The sequence below is a fragment of the Diachasma alloeum genome, unplaced genomic scaffold (assembly GCF_001412515.2).
Source record: "Diachasma alloeum isolate Michigan unplaced genomic scaffold, Dall2.0 Dall_scaffold_00209, whole genome shotgun sequence".
In the NCBI taxonomy this organism is placed as follows: Eukaryota; Metazoa; Arthropoda; class Insecta; order Hymenoptera; family Braconidae; genus Diachasma; species Diachasma alloeum.
Genome location: NW_021680374.1, coordinates 1,337,187 through 1,357,231, shown reverse-complemented (window position 1 = coordinate 1,357,231; position 20,045 = coordinate 1,337,187). Strand labels below are relative to the sequence as shown.

The window sequence follows — 20,045 nt, the reverse complement described above, 5'->3', positions numbered from 1 at the left end:
CCCGCAATCTTCTTGCGTATGTTTAGGTGTTCGTATTATACAAAAAAAAAATTATAGAATGATTTACCTCCTTTGAAAGATTTATATATTTTTTTTTTATTTACAAAAGTCTTCAACTAACGCCTTTTGTAGAGGAGACTCGACCGTTCATGTTTCCATTTATTTAGATAGAATAGTATGAGGTATATTATTGTTAACTCTTATTATTATTCTTCAAGGATTTGCCCCCCATGTGACCTTATGATTAATTATAGAGATATGAACATATTAGAGAAAAGAAGATATAGGAATTAATTCCCAATTGCATCATCACGGGATAGATAAGGGTCAAAATTAGGGGCGTCTCCTGAATTTTTAAACCTCAGCTGAACTGTGAAAAGTAATTTTTTGTATGACGTTTCCCCTCGGAATTTTGTTTTTTTCACTAATGGGCAATAGAAATTAAATATCTATTTTTAAAAATTTCAATTAACTTTAAAACTCGTATTAATGAAGTCGTTATTGAGGGATGTTTTCGAGGCGAAAGCGTGCAAAAGAATAATATGAAAATTGAAACTGTGAACGTACCTTGAAAAAAATACCGAGATAGTATCTCTTCTCCCCGAGTTTCAAGAGGGGCATTGTCCACCTCGAGGGTGCGGCGAGGCCTCCGGCATGTTCATCCACGCAATTGGGACAGTCATCTAGAAGCAAATGAAAAGAAAACATCAAAAACAGGATAAGAGATGAAAGTGAATGTTAACATCCCGCTTAGTTCGAGGAAATAATGGATTAAAGATCGGACAGTTTCATTCAATTTGCGGTAAAAAATTGTGCAAGGATCGTTTGTAGTTGCCAGCCACTTAAGAACTCATTACAATTATTCTCGAGAGAATAAAGATTCTTCTAAAGGTCACGCGGACGTAGTTTTTATCCCCGTCGCAATCCATTCGATGAATTGAGAATAAAAAATTAATTTCCACTTTAACTCACTCATTTGGAACGGACATCTAATTTCCAGTTTAATTATTTATTGTATTCAGCCTATGGAACAGGCTTCGGGAACGACTGTTTCGCTAATTTAATTTGACCAACTGCTTTTCAAACGACAAGCTTTAGGAGCACCAGTTTACGACCAACGTTACCCCCCCCCCCCACACCCCTTTTTGCAATGAAAAAGTTTCAGTCACGGTACAACGGACGTGTTGAAAGTACAAACTTACGTTAAAAGCTGTTGCTTTGAGACAATTTTACGGAGGAATATAAGGAGAAAGATTTTGTTTCTATAGGGTTATTCTCGGTATGTACAAAACATTTTAAATTGAATTTCTCTGTTCTCGTCAGTGGCTAATCAAGGGAGAAGGAAGTAAGTTTTTAATTTGTATGAAATGAATTTGATTCAATTTTCTTCTTTTCAATTTTAAAGTTGGGGAGATTGGTGGAGGGGACAATTCGTTTAGGATAGCTCATATCGTATGAGAATTCAAAGTAAAAATAGAAAATTATAGGAAATCAAACGAATAATCCACAATTTTTTTCTCCATCGATTGGTAATTTTTTTAATAGAAAAAATTATTTGTGACGAAAATTCTTAAAATTATTTTTCAATCATTTTATAAATCCTTTCCTCTAAAAGTGGACATTAAAGTTTTTTCCAATTCAAAACAAATCGTAACGCTTTAAAATGAATCAGATTTACATCTTAAAAGTTTAAAGAATAAAATCAATTCAGAATTTCCTGAAACTTGGGTAAATGGGGTTCAAATAGAACTTCCGATGTTCAACTACAAAAGTAGAAAAAAACATCAACGAAATAAAAATAAAAATGCATTAATTCCTGTGTTCATGGCCTCGATTATTTACATAAACAATTTAGAAGTATCGCCAATAATTTTCATAATTCGTTTTGGATTGGAATGCAACGCGACAGCAGTAGCCGTCGGGTAAGAGTTACTCTAATGAGCGCAGGAGGTCGATGTCACGACACCCACTAGATTCTCAACGGGGAAGGGATGCACGGTTGCATATACTTGTAAATTCAGTGGAATTTGCATTAAAAGATCGATCTCTCAAGCTCAATTGGGCCAAACCAAACGTAAGAATACCGTTAGAATGGACAATCTACTCGAGATGCAATCTAGAAGCTCTATTGAATGCTCTCATGCTTGTTCGTCTGTAAGACTTCTCATTACATTCGCAAATTCACTTGGTCGTCGAATTTATTTGTTTTATCAGGTCACATGGCGCAGACGGAAATGGACCTGAGGGAGTGAAGGCAAATTGCTGGAAAATTCAAATCACTATTTTGCTTTTAGGGCGACTTTTCTATTTCTTTTTAGTTTTCTGCAAAATAATAAAGATCAAAGAAATGAATAAAATTAATTTTATAAAAAACATTCTTACAGTAAATTCACTCGATAAAAGTCCCAATTGGTATTTTAATTAATTTTTCAATTTCTTGATTTTTCACTTATTGTCAGAACATTCCCATTTCGCAGGTATTGAATCCTATCATTGGCTTTGGCTATTACATTCATGCCGAATAAATGAACAAACAAATGAATGAAATTAATTTTAGAAACCATTCCCACAATAAATTAACTCGATAAAAATTCAAATTGTTATTTCCTCGTCGATTCTTTCTACTCCTTCATTTTTCACTCATCATTATAACATTTTTATTTCCGAGATATTGAATCCAATTATTGTCTCTCTCTGTTGCATTGATGCCCAAATACAAATGAATGACCAAATGAACGAAATTAATTTCAAAAAACATTCCCACAGCATTAACTCGCTAAAAATTCCCGTAATGGTTCCCCTCCGTTGTCTCCAATTTAATCATCACTTATTCCAATAAAAGGACAGGGATCACGAGCCACCGAATGCTCCTTATAAAACGTGAACTAGCCACCTACAGGGTGAAACGCAGTGAATGCAATGCATACTGATGCGACAATCAAAGCTTAATCCTATCCTTCACACTGTTAGCAGTCGAAGCCAGACTCCTCCGCCTTTCATGGCCCCATGTGCGCAGTGCTGGATATTTTAAGTAGAGAGACGGGGTAATACCGGGTACATTTCTCTCCGAATTGTGTGGGAGGTGGAACGCTCAGCCGTACGTATAACAGCATGTCGTTGGATCGGTGAGCCCGGTTAACATGACGCACACCGCTCCAGGATAGCCTGGGGCAACAATTTTAAGCCGCCCCCCACTTCCACATCCTCTCGAACTTGGACTTCTGTTCGCCCCGCGGATCAAGAAAAGCCCCGAGTGGAATTTGGAATTGAGCCCGCAATGTGTATGCAATCCGTTTGTATCGACACACCATCGATATACTTCCGTTGTTCGGATCTTGATTGCGCGGGTGCAGTTGACGGCGGAGTGATTTTAAATGATGGGGTGTTTGATGCGGGAAATTAAATATTTATGGAGTGGGAATTGATCGTTTTAGATTTTTTTAAGGCAGTAAATGAGTTTTGTTGTAAACGCGGGGAGAAGTGCGTTTTAATGACGTAAACCTTTTAATTTGAAATTTCTTTCATTCATTTGAATAATATTTTCGGTGGAAATTAATTAATTAGTGAACTGATTATATATTTATTCCAGTGAAAGTGGTTTAATCGTAATATGAATATCTTATTCATTCTGAATGAATCCTCTATCAGAATCAGAACAATTTATTTAATGCGAATAAAAATGAGGTTTCAGTTTAAATAAATCCGTTTATTTGATTAAAAATAAACTCTATTTAATTCAGATGAGCTATATCACTGGGTACATGACATTGAATTGAATTAAATCGATATTTAATTTCAAATGACGATTTTTTTTAAATTCTCTCTCATGAATAAATAATACAAATTATCTCAATTTTCGGAGATTTTTTTTTTACGAGTGGATAAAAATAATTTCGAGTGTGAAAAATCAATAATCAATTAATTATTTTTAGAAAAGAATTATTGAGAATTATTATCTATTAATAATCATTGAGAATTATTAAAAATTCTCAAAATTTTTAATTTTTTTAAATTATTCGTAAAATATTTGCCAACAGTTGAAAATAAAGAGCAAAATGTGACTTCAATTTCAGCAAAATAACAATTAATATCGATTGAATCGATACATTCCAATCATGTTACATTCAACTGAACTCAATAAATCTCAATCAAGCGGGATTTGTCACTTTTTATCCTCACAACTTTGGAAAAAAAATTGGAAACCCATTCCATCGCAATAAAACCGATTCTTCAGCAATTACAGGTCCCTTGAAATTCTGCAATACAGCCACTGTGCACTTCACAATTTTTCTCGCCTCTCCCATTTTTCCCCGGTAGTGTTTTGAACCTCGAATATACTCCCAACTTCTGGGACACGTTGCCTTTGCTTTTCTCCCATTCGCAGCACTTCGGAAAACCCCAGCCGGTCTCTCTGATGCTACGTAAACACTTTGTCGGCGCACTGCAGGTGGCAAGCAGCATTTGCCATTCTGCTTAGTCGAGTGTATGCTCCTTCTGAAGGCACCAAGACGTCAACTCGCGTACAGAGATTTTTTTCTCAGTTTCTTTCAATTTATGAATGCATGCTTTTGCGTATTTTATTTCAGATGAAGACTTCCATACCTCATATTTATTAAATTGATAAGCTTTCATTTCCTTCACATTATTATTGAAAACAATATTAACGTGAAGTATTTTTTTAGATGTAATCAGAAGAGAAATTTTCAGGACATGACTGATTAAAAAATATACTTATTCTATTTTTCTGTGATTTAAGGACGCACGTACGAAAAAATTTCATAGAAAAATATTGCGAATTCGATGGTTAATTCTACTGGATTTTTTTTCAACTTTTAGTGAAAATTATATTAGATTTTGGTCAATTCTGTTGAAGAATTCGTTTACTTTACTGGGGTTTGTTTAAACGGGGTTTAAGGCGTGTTTTTTTAAAATAGTAACTATTTTATAGAAAAAAATCAATAGAATATCATCTTTCTATTTAACTTTTTCAATTGACATTTTTTATAGGACTTCCTCAACATGCGACTGCATTAAATTGCTCTTTAATTGGCCCTAGAGGTTTTTCCCACCATGCAGATAAATAATGTATCTGGATGTTGGGAAAAACCTAAAATTTCTAAAAAATTTATTTTCTAAAAATTAAAAAATTAAAAATTTAAATTTAAAAATCAAAAACCTAAAATTTCTAAAAATTTCTTCATACTTTTAAACACTAGTCATTTGATGTGAGAGGTTGTGAAGTTGTATTCAATTTCAAATGAACACGGAATTTCACTAAATTCCTCATTTATCGTGAAAATTCAAGAAAATTGGATTTTTCAATTAAATTTTCAATATATTAAGAATTCAGAAAAGTTATTTCCTGATTTTAAAAAATTTTCAAGGTTTTCCAGAATTACTGGAGAAGTACTGGAATATTTACGAAATTCACCGACTCGTCAATGAAAAAATACAGAGAAATGGAAAGAAACGTTGTTAAAAATTTCAATTTTTCCCCTGAAACCCCAAGAGTAATTTTCCAACAGAGCAGAATGTACTTGTACAATTCGAAGATCCCAAAAGGATGATATCAAAGATAAAACCCCCAGCCAAGGACCGATACGACCGCATTCAATTGTTCTTTAATTGGCCCAAGAGGTTTTTCCCCTCCCACTTGGCCTCCCAAGCCCCGCGAAAAGAAAATTTTTAGGTGGAACCTCTCTTTCCCGCGGCACCGAGACCCAGGGGACCGCATCGATCACGCTCCCTTCCCGCGCAGCATTGTGCTCGTTATCCAGGCTCGCGCAACAAATCTCCGCAACATTGGCTACAGGCTGAAAATCCAAACGTTACAAGCGCCGAATGCAACACATGTGGCATGAGGAGCCAACAACAACAGTGACACCAAAATGTACTGTTTCGTCGGGAGTAACATCCACATTGGCTGTACATGTAAATACCTTGTAGACAACAGTGCCCCACGCAATTAAAGTTAGAGTCAACATTCGGCAATTTGTATGAGCCGTTTAGTGCCATTCACTAGCGCGAGAACGGAAATACATGGCGAACAAGATGGAGACAGAGTGCTCTCATTTTGCCGAGTGCCAAGTGCCGGCGAGTGTTCCGGCTCCTCGGGAAAGAATATGAGGTGAGAATGCGGACGGCGCACTCGGAGAAATTGCGTGCTTGAATTAAACGCAAGTTTTCGTTTGAAATTTTTCGAATTATTTCAACGACGCGCGCCTATTTTTTTCCGGTGGTGCCGGAATAGTAAAACGTTGCCGTCTCTCAACTTCATTAATTTTTATGTCAATAATTATGCTGGAAAATGAATGGGTTCAAGGAAGTTTTCGTAATGGGAATTTAATTGTTGAATTATTTATTCGGAATCGTCAAAATCCTCTTCATCTTCTTCTTCATTTCTTTTCTTCGTTTTTTTATAGAATTATATATTTTTTTATTGCAGTAAGAAATGAATTCCTCTTTTTTACAATTATTTTGCCGTCTCTCAACTTCATTAATTTTCATGTCAATAATTATGCAGGAAAATGAATGGTTTCAACAAAGTTTTTCGTAATGGGAATTTAATTGTTGAATGATTTATTCGGAATCGTGATAATTTTTTTTATTTTCTTCTTTGTTTTGTTTTTACAGAAGTATATATTTTATTTATTACAGCAAGAAATAAATTTCTCTTTTTTTATAATTACTGTAAACAATAGATGACAGTACATAAAAAAATACACATAGACATCGTATTGCATTACTTGATAGGCGGAATAAAGGCTTAACAAATCGCTACGCTATATTAAAAAACATGTCAATATTTAAAAAATATTAACATATTTTTTAATATCAATTTTTTAATTGATTTTATTGTATTGAATTATATTGTATTTTGAACTGTTTGAAAATGATGAATAATGTTCATTTCGTATTCTGATTGTAATTGCAATAATTTCGGATTTATGGAATTTTTTTTTTATGGTTTGATTTTTACGACGAAATAGTTTTAGTTTATTTAAAAATAAAAAGCTTTTTTTCAAGGTAAAAACGTCCAACAATTTCACTTAGGTGCGGTTTATGGAGTTCATTTGAATGTTGCAATCAAAATTCCTTGATTTTATTTCTCTTCAGTTCAGAAAATAATTTTCTTTTTATGAGTGAAAATCATTTCGAGGTGATTTGTGCTCATTTCGAATTCACTATGATGCGACGATTTTTATTAGTTCGTTTTAAAGGTAAAATAGTTTTCTTGTTTGATGTGGATAAAAAGTGAGAGCTTTTTTTCATGAAGATAGAAATCGACCAATTTCACTAGGCTGTGGTTTATGGAGTTCATTAATTTGAATGTGACAAGCGAAATTCATGGATTTTATGGATATTAACTTTCATTCGTTGAAGAGTGAAGAAATTTCATGACTATTCTTTTTAAGTTGATGAGAATAGATCCAGATAGCAATATCTCCGAGGAAGATAATTAAATTGAATAGTACCGGAATTAACAATTAATTTTCATTTTGTTTTCAGACAAACTAATTTCCTTACTTCGTAAAAATCTATTTCCGAGCCTATTCGGATTTCGCGAATATTAATTGAGATTCCTTGAACAGTCAGAAGATTTCTTGATTTTATTCTGCGTTCAACGAAAATAGAATCACATTTTAATGATTTGTAGAAACGAAATCAGTGCAAGTCCAAGTCATTTATTCAAGTTATCTAATGGATATATTCAATGAAAAATATTCTATAGAAAAAAACAACATAATTTGGTTTTTATCCATAACATATTCGATCTAGATCTTTCTACAGAAATTCCTCGACTCAGTGTTTCTGTTTCATTTTTTAGTAAAAAGAGAAGAAAAATTGAGCCAAAAAAACTGAGACAATTCATGTTAAGGAATTCCTCCAGAACTAGTCACATAAAAAAACAAAATTCTACCGATTCTACCCCCAAATAATTTCAATTCAGTAGCGAAGCGGTAAACCGGGTCAAGTCGATTTTGACTATTGGCCAGTTTTTGACGAATATCTGGGAATCTAAAAGAGATAGAAAATTTTTTGTCATGACCTTTTTTGTAGAGACAACTGAGGGTTATAAAAAAGGTAATGAGCAAAATTTTGCTATCTCTCTTAGATTCCGAGATATTTGTCAAAAAATGGCCAAAAGTCAAAATCGACGACCCGGTTTACCGCTTCGCTACTGAATTGGACACTGTTCAACAAAAAACGCGAAAATTGAATAAAAATCCAACAGAATTTCCCCCCGAATTCTCCAGGTATTTCAATGAAATTAGCTCTTACGTGCGGTTCCCCTCGAACCTGCCATAAAATCACAATAAATTTTAATAATCAATCGCGCAGTCTCATCGAGAAAAGATAAAAAAACACACCGAGTGATGAAAAAAGTGAATGGCTTTTTCCGTTGAAACTACAAAAGAAAGGCTTGGATCTGGTTAACGGAGTAGGTGAATGAAGACGTGAGTGCCCCGGGTTTTGAGAGCTCGGAGAGGCGTGCAGAGACAAAGGAGTTCATCCCACCCCCCTCGATGCCTAGGTAGAAAGGGCTTAATTGATCCGTCATCGGATATCGATGTGAAAAGATGAGTAATTAAAATCTCTTCGTATCCCCGTTGGAAAAGAAATTCTAATGAGCACGTAGTGAATGTGGTCTATTTCACCGGGAGAAAGTCTAGTGGGGCATTGGGGTCGCGAGAAAACGATCCGGAATGATCGAAATTACCTCATTAAGACAATGATTGTTTCATCTTGTGACGAAATCCTCACAAAATCAGGAATTGCCCCCGAAAATATTTCTCCAAATGTCGAAAACATAATAAAAACGAAAATAAAAACCGAAGGATTAATTTTTAACTGCGAAAATTAATCGCGATATTTCCGCTAATTGCGTCTGCTAATTAAGACAATGATTGCTTCATCTTGTGACGAAATCCTCACAAAATCAGGAATTGCCCCCGAAAATATTTCTCCAAATGTCGAAAACATAATAAAAACAAAAATAAAAACCGAAGGATTAATTTTTAACTGCGAAAATTAATCGCGATATTTCCGCTAATTGCGTCTGCTAATTAAGACAATGATTGCTTCATCTTGTGACGAAATCCTCACAAAATGAAGAATTGCCCCCGAAAATATTTTTCCAAATGTCGAAAACATAATAAAAACAAAAATAAAAACCGAAGGATTAATTTTTAACTGCGAAAATTAATCGCGAAATTTCTGGTAATTGCGTCTGCTAATTAGGACAATGATTGTTTGTCATCTTGTGACGAAATCCTCACAAAATGAAGAATTGCCCCCGAAAATATTTCTCCAAATGTCGAAAACATAATAAAAACAAAAATAAACACCGAAGGATTAATTTTTAACTGCGAAAATTAATCGCGATATTTCCGCTAATTGCGTCTGCTAATTAAGACAATGATTGCTTCATCTTGTGATGAAATTTTCACAAAATGAGGAATTGCCCCCGAAAATATTTCTCCAAATGTCGAAAACATAATAAAAACAAAAATAAACACCGAAGGATTAATTTTTAACTGCGAAAATTAATCGCGAAATTTCTGGTAATTGCGTCTGCTAATTAAGACAATGATTGTTTCATCTTGTGACGAAATCCTCACAGAATGAGGAATTGCCCCCGAAAATATTTCTCCAAATGCCGAAAACATAATAAAAACAAAAAATAAAAACCAAAGAGTCAATTTTTAATTGCGAAAATTAATCGCGAAATGTCTGCTAATTGCGTTGACATATAATCGTGTTAAAAATTCATGCAGTCCTTCGGAGTCCGCGAATGCCTTTCTATTGCGAATTGAAAGGTCCTGTGGAACGATAGACTGAAGAGAATCTCCGACCGCGGAGCTGTAAAATAGTATGGACGCAGAATTATAACAATGCAAGCAAGTGCACACATGAGTGCCCACGTGTCTTGTGTTGTTAACTTGCTACCGCTGATCGCAGAATATTGCAGCACGCCTGCAGTTCCCGGAGTGTGGAATACATTAAGGCACATTTTAATCTTTAATCGCTACTTGAAGTTAGTTACGATCCAGTGACATTGGGGTTTATGGGAGGGAATAAGTTGTTGAGCCCTCATTTCAAGTGCAATGATTCATGCAAAACCGGGGAAATGATGACAACAAAACGTGCTTCGGGCGGCTGATGCAGCAGGGAATTTTCCCGAATTGTGAGTTTAATGTTTTTGGGGTGAAACGTTAATTAATCGAAGGAAAATGTCTTGTAGACATTTTCCAGTGATTTTATTATTTAAACTTTGCAGGTTTGGAATTTGAATCTTGATATTGGACAGTTAGAAAACAATTTAACAATCTGATAAAAAATTAGAGGATTAATTTAATTTTGGGGGAAGATTGATGAAATAATTTGAGAATTGTAATTTTTTGGAATTCTAATTCGTAGCGGAATTCTAATTTGCAGCTAAATTTAATTGACAAATTTCGGTATTAAATGAAAAACTACTCGGACATTCTTAAAGAAAACTATTCTCGGACAAACTCTCCACATTTACTAGTTCAGGGACCGAAAATTCCACAACTTTTAATTGATAAACAGATTAAAATGACAACATACCGTTGAGACGACCCGGTATCGACACAGTCGACAGCACCAATTCCATAATAACGAGAAAACAAACTCCCGTTTTCATCTTCAATCTCGAAGCTGTTGCTGAATAGTTGCAAAGTTATGATTGTGTATCACTTTCGGTTACTTGTTTTCACTTTTGACGGCTGGAGCTTCGCGTGGAGCATTCTTAACAGATCATCCGGAATTTGGGCGAGGGAGGATTTGAGGAAGAGCGAAATAAGCGAGGTACACACGCGTCCACCTTGAGACAAGGTGGTGGGTTCCACGTACACAACCTTCTATGGTAAAGGCGACGTTCGACTGAGTACCGGCTGGCCACTTCATTCGCTTTTCAATCGGGTATTTCGTACTGGACGACCTTCAAACACCAGTTGCCCCGTGATCCCACGACACCGATGCAGGATGGACCGCAATATTTTCACTCGATTCCATTGTTTCGGCTGTTGAGGGGATTCGTGAATTTTTATTTTAAATTATCGAAAAAAATCCGCGACGTATACTTCGCGGAGCGGTGATTTGTGGCGGATAGTGGGGGGAATTTCTCTCGGGAGGCGCGGACGAATTTTCTGGGAATGAAATTCGAGGCGGAATTATTGAAATTGAGGGTTTTTACGGAAAATAAGGAAAGGATTTCATGCAAATCGATTTGTTGTTGTGTTAATATATAATAAACTGGTTTTCGGTGTTTTATGAACGGTAATTAGCTGAGAGGACTGCATTATGTCACAATTTCGACTTTCGGACTTCGTGAATTTGTTTTCTTCATTTTTTAAAAACGCTTCATTTTGAATATGCGGATGAATTTTTTTAAAATCCATTTGAAGTGGAATTATTGAAATTGAAGGTTTTTACGGAAAATAAGGAAAGGATTTCATGCAAATCGATTTGTTGTTGAGTTAATATATAATAAACTGGTTTTGGGGATTGTACAAACGGTTATTAGTTGATTGAACTGCATTTTGTCGGAATTTAGAGTTTAAAATCCAATTATTGACGATCTTCGTGAATTTGTTCTCTTCATTTTGAAAGAACGCTTCAGTTTGAATATGAGGGTCAATTTTCTTTGAATTAAATTTGAAGTGGAATTATTGAAAATGAAGGCCTTTAAAATAAGGAAAAGATTTCATGCAAATCGCTTAGCTGTTGTGTTAATATATAATAAACTGGTTTTGGGCATTATGTTAGAATTTCGAGTTTAAAATCTAATTATTAAAGAGCTTCGTGATTTTTTTTTCATTTTGAAAAATATATTGTAAAGGATTGTGAATAGTTCAGAATTCATTTTGAATACCGAATTTCCTTTGAATGAGATTTAAAATGAAGAATTGAAATTAAATGTTTTTAGGTTGTGGAAAATAATGAAAGGATCTTATGCAAATTCCGAATTCTTGTGTTGATATATAAGAAACAGGTTTTGGGTATTTTAGAAGTGGTTATTAGTTGCCAGAACTACATCGTGTTAGAGTATTATTATTGGAATCTCGAGTTTAAAATCTGGTTATTAAGGGCTTTGGGAATTTTTTTCTAATTTTCAACAATATTTTGTCATCCGTTGTGGATAATACAAATAATTTCATTCTGAAGATAGATATTCATTCCCTTTTAATGACATTTGAAATAGGAGAATCAAAATCGAAGGTTTTAAAATGTACATTAGCTGATAAAACGCCACCACTTCTGATCATTTATCTTCAAAAATATTTTCTTCAATTGTGAAAATCAACGTTTTCCTTTTTTCACGTCTTAAAAAACTTCAGAATCTAATATTTTCCATGAAACATAACGAAAGAATGTTATGCAAATGCCGAATTCTTGTATCAATTCATGAGAAACAGGTTCTGGGTGTTTTAAAATGCAGGCGAGCTGATAAAACCGCATCATTTTTTATCATAAAAATATACTATTCTCCTCGGCTCCTACCATTGTGCGGCGAGCCCCACACCCGCACAGCAAAAGCGAATGCGTGAATTTCACACTTTTTATAAAAAAAATTCCGACTCTAAAAAACGTCTGAATAAAGTGAAAATTTGCGAATTTTAAACTTGAATTAAAATGTTTGGGCCTGTTCGTCTGAAATTCAGACACATTTTCATTTAAAGTAGCTCTACCCCTCGGCCGGGCGACGCTGTACTTTTGAATATTTTCAGTTTTTTAATTTTTCAACTAAATTGCATGGAAAAAATTGAAAAAAATCGTACCCAGTCAGTATTATCTAAATTAAATTTTGCAAAATATTGATATATTTCCAAACATTTCCCTCTTTTAAATAAATAATAAAACTTGTTTGAAAAACGGTGGATTATTTTTTATGAGGTGTCAAAAAAATTCTTGATTTTTTCACATCTAATGAAAAAAAATTCAGATTTTAATCTTTGATTACAATGGAAATGTTGATTTTCACATAAGACACTGGGTTAAATCCTGATTTTGAAACATTTCTCCTTTGAAAAACCAAAAAGATAATTAAATTGAGAAAAAAATTAGAATTCCGCATCTTTCTGCAATTTTTTTGGAGTTTTCAATAATCTTTGAATTTACCGTAAGGGTAGAGCTACTTTAATTCAGTCTGAAAAATATCTCCAAAAGGTCTGTGAAATTACGGCATTCGTTTTTTCTCCGCGCCAGTTTCAAGTTGAATAAGAAAACATTTTCAAGTTCTGCAAGAGTGGATGAGATAAAAGCGTAAAACATGAAGTGGAAGAAATCATATTGTCACAACGCGATAAATCTACTCGACTTTCGACACACGAGGCAGGTATATTCACTTGCAGTATACTAGTTTCCATGGGGAGACGGTGTAAACGAAAAAAAAGGCTATCTCACTGCTCTTTTCTAGAATTTATTCGCTCCGATGCACTCCGATTGAAATGAAAACTCTCTCGGCATAAGAAGGGGATGACACGATTCGCGAGAATCTATATTTACGCATAAAATTAATTATACACATCCCGGATTCCGAGATGACGGAGTTGGAAAAATGGGAAGATTGAGAGTTATAGAATGCACCCGTTGACATTTGATATTTCTCTGTGAACACGTGCGTTTGTGATTTATGGATTGGCAACTTGTTTGTGTTATAACACGGGATAAATGTTCATCATCGTATTTGTTGATCCGTCACTTCAATAGTCATGTAATTAACTGGAAGAGAATGGATGAAATTAATCAAATTGTAAACTGATAGAAAAATTTCAATTTTATTGACATGTTTTTGTTCTTGGAACGAGTGATATATAGTTGAAAGAATTTAAAATGAATATAATTTTACGGACAACTTAAAAATGGATGAAAATTTAATTTTTATATCAATTATTTATTTTTGAAATGCATTTACTTGGATTAAATGAAATAAAAGTTACTTATAAAATAAAACAAAAATAGTTTTCGGAGTTTAGTCAAATTATTTATTATTGTTACGCCTTGTTTACGAAAATTATGGGTTTAGTATGTCAATTATATTTGGACCACGATAATGTGTGGTCCATTTGTATTTTTCGCCTCCATGACACCGCAGTATAGCACGTTTTTCACTGGTTGTGAGGCTAGTGGTACCTCTAGATTGATCTAGGTCAGCTGACCTCTATATGAACCGAATTCCACAGGCGATTGGACAGGACTCGAGATTAATTGATTAATCTCCAAGTCGGAATAACGGAAATGATGTTTTCGGGAGTGTATCCATCATTAGCGGAGAAACGGTGCACTCGAATCAAATTGTAGTCTTCCGTTATAATTTTTTCATTCATTTCAACACTTTTGTTTATCAACAATGGAGAAATTCCTATTTACGTCAATGAAAATGTTTCCTTTCTATGGAATGAATAATTCACTTTTTTATTTTATTTATTTATTTTTATTTTTATTTAAAAAAAAATTTTTTACTCAGTAATTAATGAAGCTTTTATATAGATTAAAGAAACATTTGTTTATATCTGAATAACTATTCATTTAAAGTGAATGAAAATCATGTTTTCTCAAGGTGCAGCCGGTTAAGGTAATTTTCTATTTTTATTTTTTAGTCTTGAGTCAGTGGATTGAGATGGTGTAATAGTGTAGGTGACTGTAGATTAAATATTTAAAATTGACGATCCATTCGGCGCAAACTTGAACATGACTCGAGATTAATTGATTAATTTGAATGACGAAACGACGGATATCAAGGTTCTGATACTGTATTTTTCTGTTTTTATTTTGAGTCATCTTGTTTCTGAAAAACACTGAATTCCGATGGTGTAACAGCGTAAGTGACTATTCATTGAAATTAATGATGATTTATTCAAATCGAAGGATTAGGCACTGAATTTCCGTGAAGCGCACATTTAAACATTAATTTTAACGTTAAAACATCAATTCTAACAGTAAATTAATTAATTAATGTTAAATTAATGAATATGTCATGTTATGTTAATTAATTAATTTTAACAGCAATGTTGCTAGTATATTTAGTTGCTACTATCATTGCCTGAGGAATGTCACATGACTTCCAGATATTTTTCAGTTCATTTCGTATTATTTTATTCCTGGAAACCATTGGATAATAGCGTAGGCGGATATGAATAATAAAAACTGAGGATCAGACTTTCCCAATGACATCAGCGCCCCAAATATTGCTTTTTGCCACATAAAAATGACTTTCAAACATTTCTTAAACCCCGAATCAATCACCAAAGACCATTAACTTCCCTCACTATTACAAAAAATAAACCAAACTCATTACGAAATGTCCGATAATTGGGCATGAATGAAAGTTCCGACGTTCGCCTAAAAAAATTGAAGCCCCTTCTCACGAAAAATAATGGTCCAAGTACTTGAACCTCCTCAAACGACCAAGATCCACCAATTCATAATGCCCTCTCGCAACATCCCGAATTATCTTTTACGAAATATAGCCCCTGAACTCTCAAAATGAGTGATGAACCATCAAGAGGCGCGGAATAGGGTATAATTTCGATGTAACGAGGACGTCTTCGTCGGTGGATTCCTCATTTGAATTTACGAAATTCCTCCCGAGGTGATACGAAAGTCACCGACCTATTCCGTGTGTCCAAACGATGGACGTAATCACGAGACGCCGAACCTTGAACTTTTTATAGGTTCGCCCAGACTCACCAATTTCTAGCCCGAGGTTGATAAAAGACAACAAGTTTTGATACATCGATAAATCGAGACTGGGCAATCTCCGAGGAGAGTGAAAAAAAAATATACGCGGGACAAAAAGTGGCTGGGAGAAGTCGATGCAAGATGAACGAGCTCCTGTGAAATTGAAGAGACGATCTTGACGCCAATAGATTTATGAGGTGTCCGAGTGTTTTCATCGGAAAACTTTTTAAAAGTGTCGACTCAAATTATGAGGTTTGCAACGCGATCCGAAGTGGAGATTATAATTAACTGTGAATAGAAACGATATGATAATGGGGCATTAATAACAGATGATCATTCAATTTTAATTGGATTGCCTTGGATTTTACTCGAGATGACGGTATATTTAATTCATACAGCTCGTAAGAGAGCTTTATTTACATGATAAACCGTTTTTTGAACATAAACAGATGTTTTCGTGATCGAAATGAAGGTTTGGGTAATTGGAAATGAAATCATTGTGGGAATGGCGAGGGGAAGGCATTTATTAACATGTTATAATTGATTTGGAATTATTCCTATTATTAATTCAGTAGCGAAGCGGTAAACCGGGTTAAGTCGTTTTTTACTATTGGCTAGTTTTTGACGAATATCTCGGAATCTAAAAGAGATAGAAAGATTTTTGTCATGACCTTTTTTGTAGAGCCAATAGAGCGTTATAAAAAAAGTCATGAGAAAAATTTTGCTATCTCTCTTAGATTCCGAGGTATTCAGCAAAAACTGGCTAATAGTCAAAATCGACTCAACTCGGTTTACCGCTTCACTACTGAATTGTTAACAACTCTGTTTATAGTAAATAAATCCTGTTGTAGTGGATTTTTACGCAGAAAAGTGGTCGCGGGGGGCAGAGCCCGCTGGGGTTGACAAGCGAAGCAAAAGGGGGGCCAAGCCCCCCCATATTGACGAATGAATCGAATGGGGGCGAAGCCCCCCTAGGATAAACGAGCAAAGGAAATAGGAAGGCGAAGCCCCCTCTCAGATTTTATAAACGAAATGAGTAGGGGGCTTTGCCCCCCCAGGTTGATGAGCAAAGCGAATAGGGGCGAAGCCCCTCAAACGGTTGACGACTGATGTTAATAGGGGTTAAGCGCCCAACATTATAAAAATATATCAACAAGAGAGGAAAGGCCCCTCCAATGTTGACGAGTGAAGCGAAAAGGGGGCGAAGCCCCTCTAGGATTAACAAGCAAAGGACATAGGGGGCGAAGCCCCCTCTCAAGTTGTTTGAACGTAGTGAACAAAGTGAATAGGGGCCAAAGCCCCCCGAGATTAATGAGCAAAGCGAATAGGGGCGAAGCCCCTCTGATTTCCGAGCGATGTTAATAAGGGGTGAAGCACCGACCATCATTAAAATCAATCAACAAACCCCCCCATGTTGACAACTGAAGCGAATAGAAAGCAAAGGAGTCTCGATGTTGACGAGTGTTGCGAACAGGGGGCGAAGCCCCCCTCATGAGCGAGGCCCCCCTCCCGCTGGCAAGTGATGTTAATACGGAACAAAACGCATCATATACTGCACACATTACATGGAGTACATAAACTATAATATTTGAATAAAAACGATAGTCAATGAATTTTAACACCCCCTCCACAAACAATATCCGCATCACAGGATTTATATCACATAATCTCCCCCAAACGCGCTGTATATAAAGTTAACTATCTAATTGCATCAAACATGAAGGTACTGCCATACACGCATGTGTGTATGTGTGCGTGTGTGTGTGTGTGTGTGTATGTGGATCCCTCAGGGCAATAGTTAAACATGCGTACTGATGAAAATTTCGCATAGGCGGAAGCTCTCCCTGACATGGTGGTACACACTGCAATCGTGAAAATGTTTATTCGCCTCGTTAAACTGTTTCACTCGTTTGTTTTACAATGGCGGATTTTTCAATTTTTTAGCGGATATTTCGGTTCTTGCGTTTAATAGGCACCGGAAACCACGAAATTGGGGGGAACTATTACAGTATTTATTCAGTGAATAATTGCTTTTTATTGTTTTTATTTTATTTTTGAGGCATGGGGAATAATGCAGAATTCAATTGCTTCATCGGGAAATGTTTTGTCGAAGAATAATAAATATGTCGGAAGCCGTTCGAGTTTGATATTCATGCATACGCTTGGGCTTATCAATTCCATGCAGAGTTTCCTTCCAATTAATAACTGAAATCTCACAAATGGGGAATCACTGACGCTCAGAAAACTATTCATGCCTTCGCTATTGTCTCGGGGGATCCCAGGTAGAAATTGACGATAGAAACAGGACTCATCAAGCCCTGGAGCAAGGATTGGAAATGATCAACCAAGGTTGAAGCGCAGCCTTGGATCAGCCCTCCCTGACGGCACTATTTTCAGTCCCTCGTGTAAAAAAATTTTTTTATTTCTGCATTTCTGGGGCAAGTGAGGGTCTCAGGCGCATTAGGCTGAAGAAAATGACGAGAATGAGAGATTTAAATATCCACTAATAGATGTAATTAAGCTTGAATTGAAACAATTATGATTTTCACTGGGAAAAATGAACTCAATTCATGAATCCATTTATTCACATTTATCACGTACGATACATGACGAGTGAATAAACAAACAATTTTCGTAATTGATAATCAAGACAATCAAGCAATAAATTCCAACAAAACGGAATAATTAAAATAAATACCCCTGTCGAATATCATTTAGCCATGAACTGAATTACTTTGCAAAATTCATCAGAGAGTTATGATTCATTACCCTGCGAAATTGTGGATCGAATTAATTTGTTCTGTAAATAATTTAACAAACTCGGAAAGTTGAATGTCATTTGCGCGGGCGAATGTTATTCATTTCCAAGAATTAAAATTCACACCCTATTATCTTAAATATACGTGTCAGGTTGGAGTGGAATATTAAAAAAAAATTCATTCATTCATTTAATATTGACCGTCTTTTATGAAAACATGGCGAGACGTAAAAAAATTGAGTCCCCAATTGATTTAATTATTCACAAATTGGGAAAGACATGATTTCTATTGTTAAAAATTAATTATTGTAGAACTCTAATGAATCCATTCATTTCATTTCATTAGTTCACTTAATTAATGCATTTAATTAACGCAATTAATTATTACACAACTATAATACAATGAATCCATTCATTCCCATTTATCACATAAATCCCGATCCCCCCAAAAACGACCAAAACCCAATTAAAATCAATACCCCTCTCCAGAATCATTCATCATCACCCAAAGTAATTTACGAAATTCACTCGAGAATTACCCTTCATTACCCAGCCCTCGAAAACAGTGGACTAAATTAATTACTTCCATAAATGATCAGTAAAAACCGAAAAAAATGATGAATAAACTTTTAATTAATCCATTCAATTGCAAAAATATTACTTCCATTGTTAAAAAATCATTAACAATGAATCATTATGAATCCCTTCATTCCCATTCATCACATAAATCCCAATCCCCCCCAAAAACGACCAAAACCCAATTAAAATCAATACCCTCTCCAGAATCATTCACCACCACCCAAAGTAATTTACAGAATTCACCCGAGAATTACCCTTCATTACCCAGCCCTCGAAAACAGTGGACTAAATTAATTACTTCCATAAATGATCAGTAAAAACCGAAAAAAATGATGAATAAACTTTTAATTAATCCATTCAATTGCAAAAATATTACTTCCATTGTTAAAAAATCATTAACAATGAATCATTATGAATCCCTTCATTCCCATTCATCACATAAATCCCAATCCCCCCCAAAAACGACCAAAACCCAATTAAAATCAATACCCTCTCCAGAATCATTCACCACCACCCAAAGTAATTTACAGAATTCACCCGAGAATTACCCTTCATTACCCAGCCCTCGAAAACAGTGGACTAAATTAATTACTTCCATAAATGATCAGTAAAAACCGAAAAAAATGATGAATAAACTTTTAATTAATCCATTCAATTGCAAAAATATTACTTCCATTGTTAAAAAATCATTAACAATGAATCATTATGAATCCCTTCATTCCCATTCATCACATAAATCCCAATCCCCCCCAAAAACGACCAAAACCCAATTAAAATCAATACCCTCTCCAGAATCATTCACCACCACCCAAACTAATTTACAGAATTCACCCGAGAATTACGCTTCATTACCCAGCCCTCGAAAATTGTCCCTCGCATTAACTCGTTCTGCAAATGATTGAGAAAACTCGGTAAAATTGGATCCTCCCATGTACTCACAGGGCAGTATCATATTACATAAAATAACACGCGATCGTACGAATGGGAAAAGAGAAGCGCG

The 20,045-nt window shown here is 35.0% G+C and overlaps 1 protein-coding gene across 1 annotated transcript in view; it reads right to left on the bottom strand.

Moving 5' to 3' along the window:
- The window catches only part of LOC107036404, a 59,671-nt gene that overhangs the window by 4,983 nt on the left and 34,643 nt on the right, over window positions 1–20,045 (bottom strand). Inside the window, exon 4 of the mRNA XM_015254347.2 lies at window positions 568–683. Coding sequence (XP_015109833.1) covers window positions 568–683 — 116 coding nt within the window. The remainder of the gene's footprint in view (window positions 1–567; window positions 684–20,045) is intronic.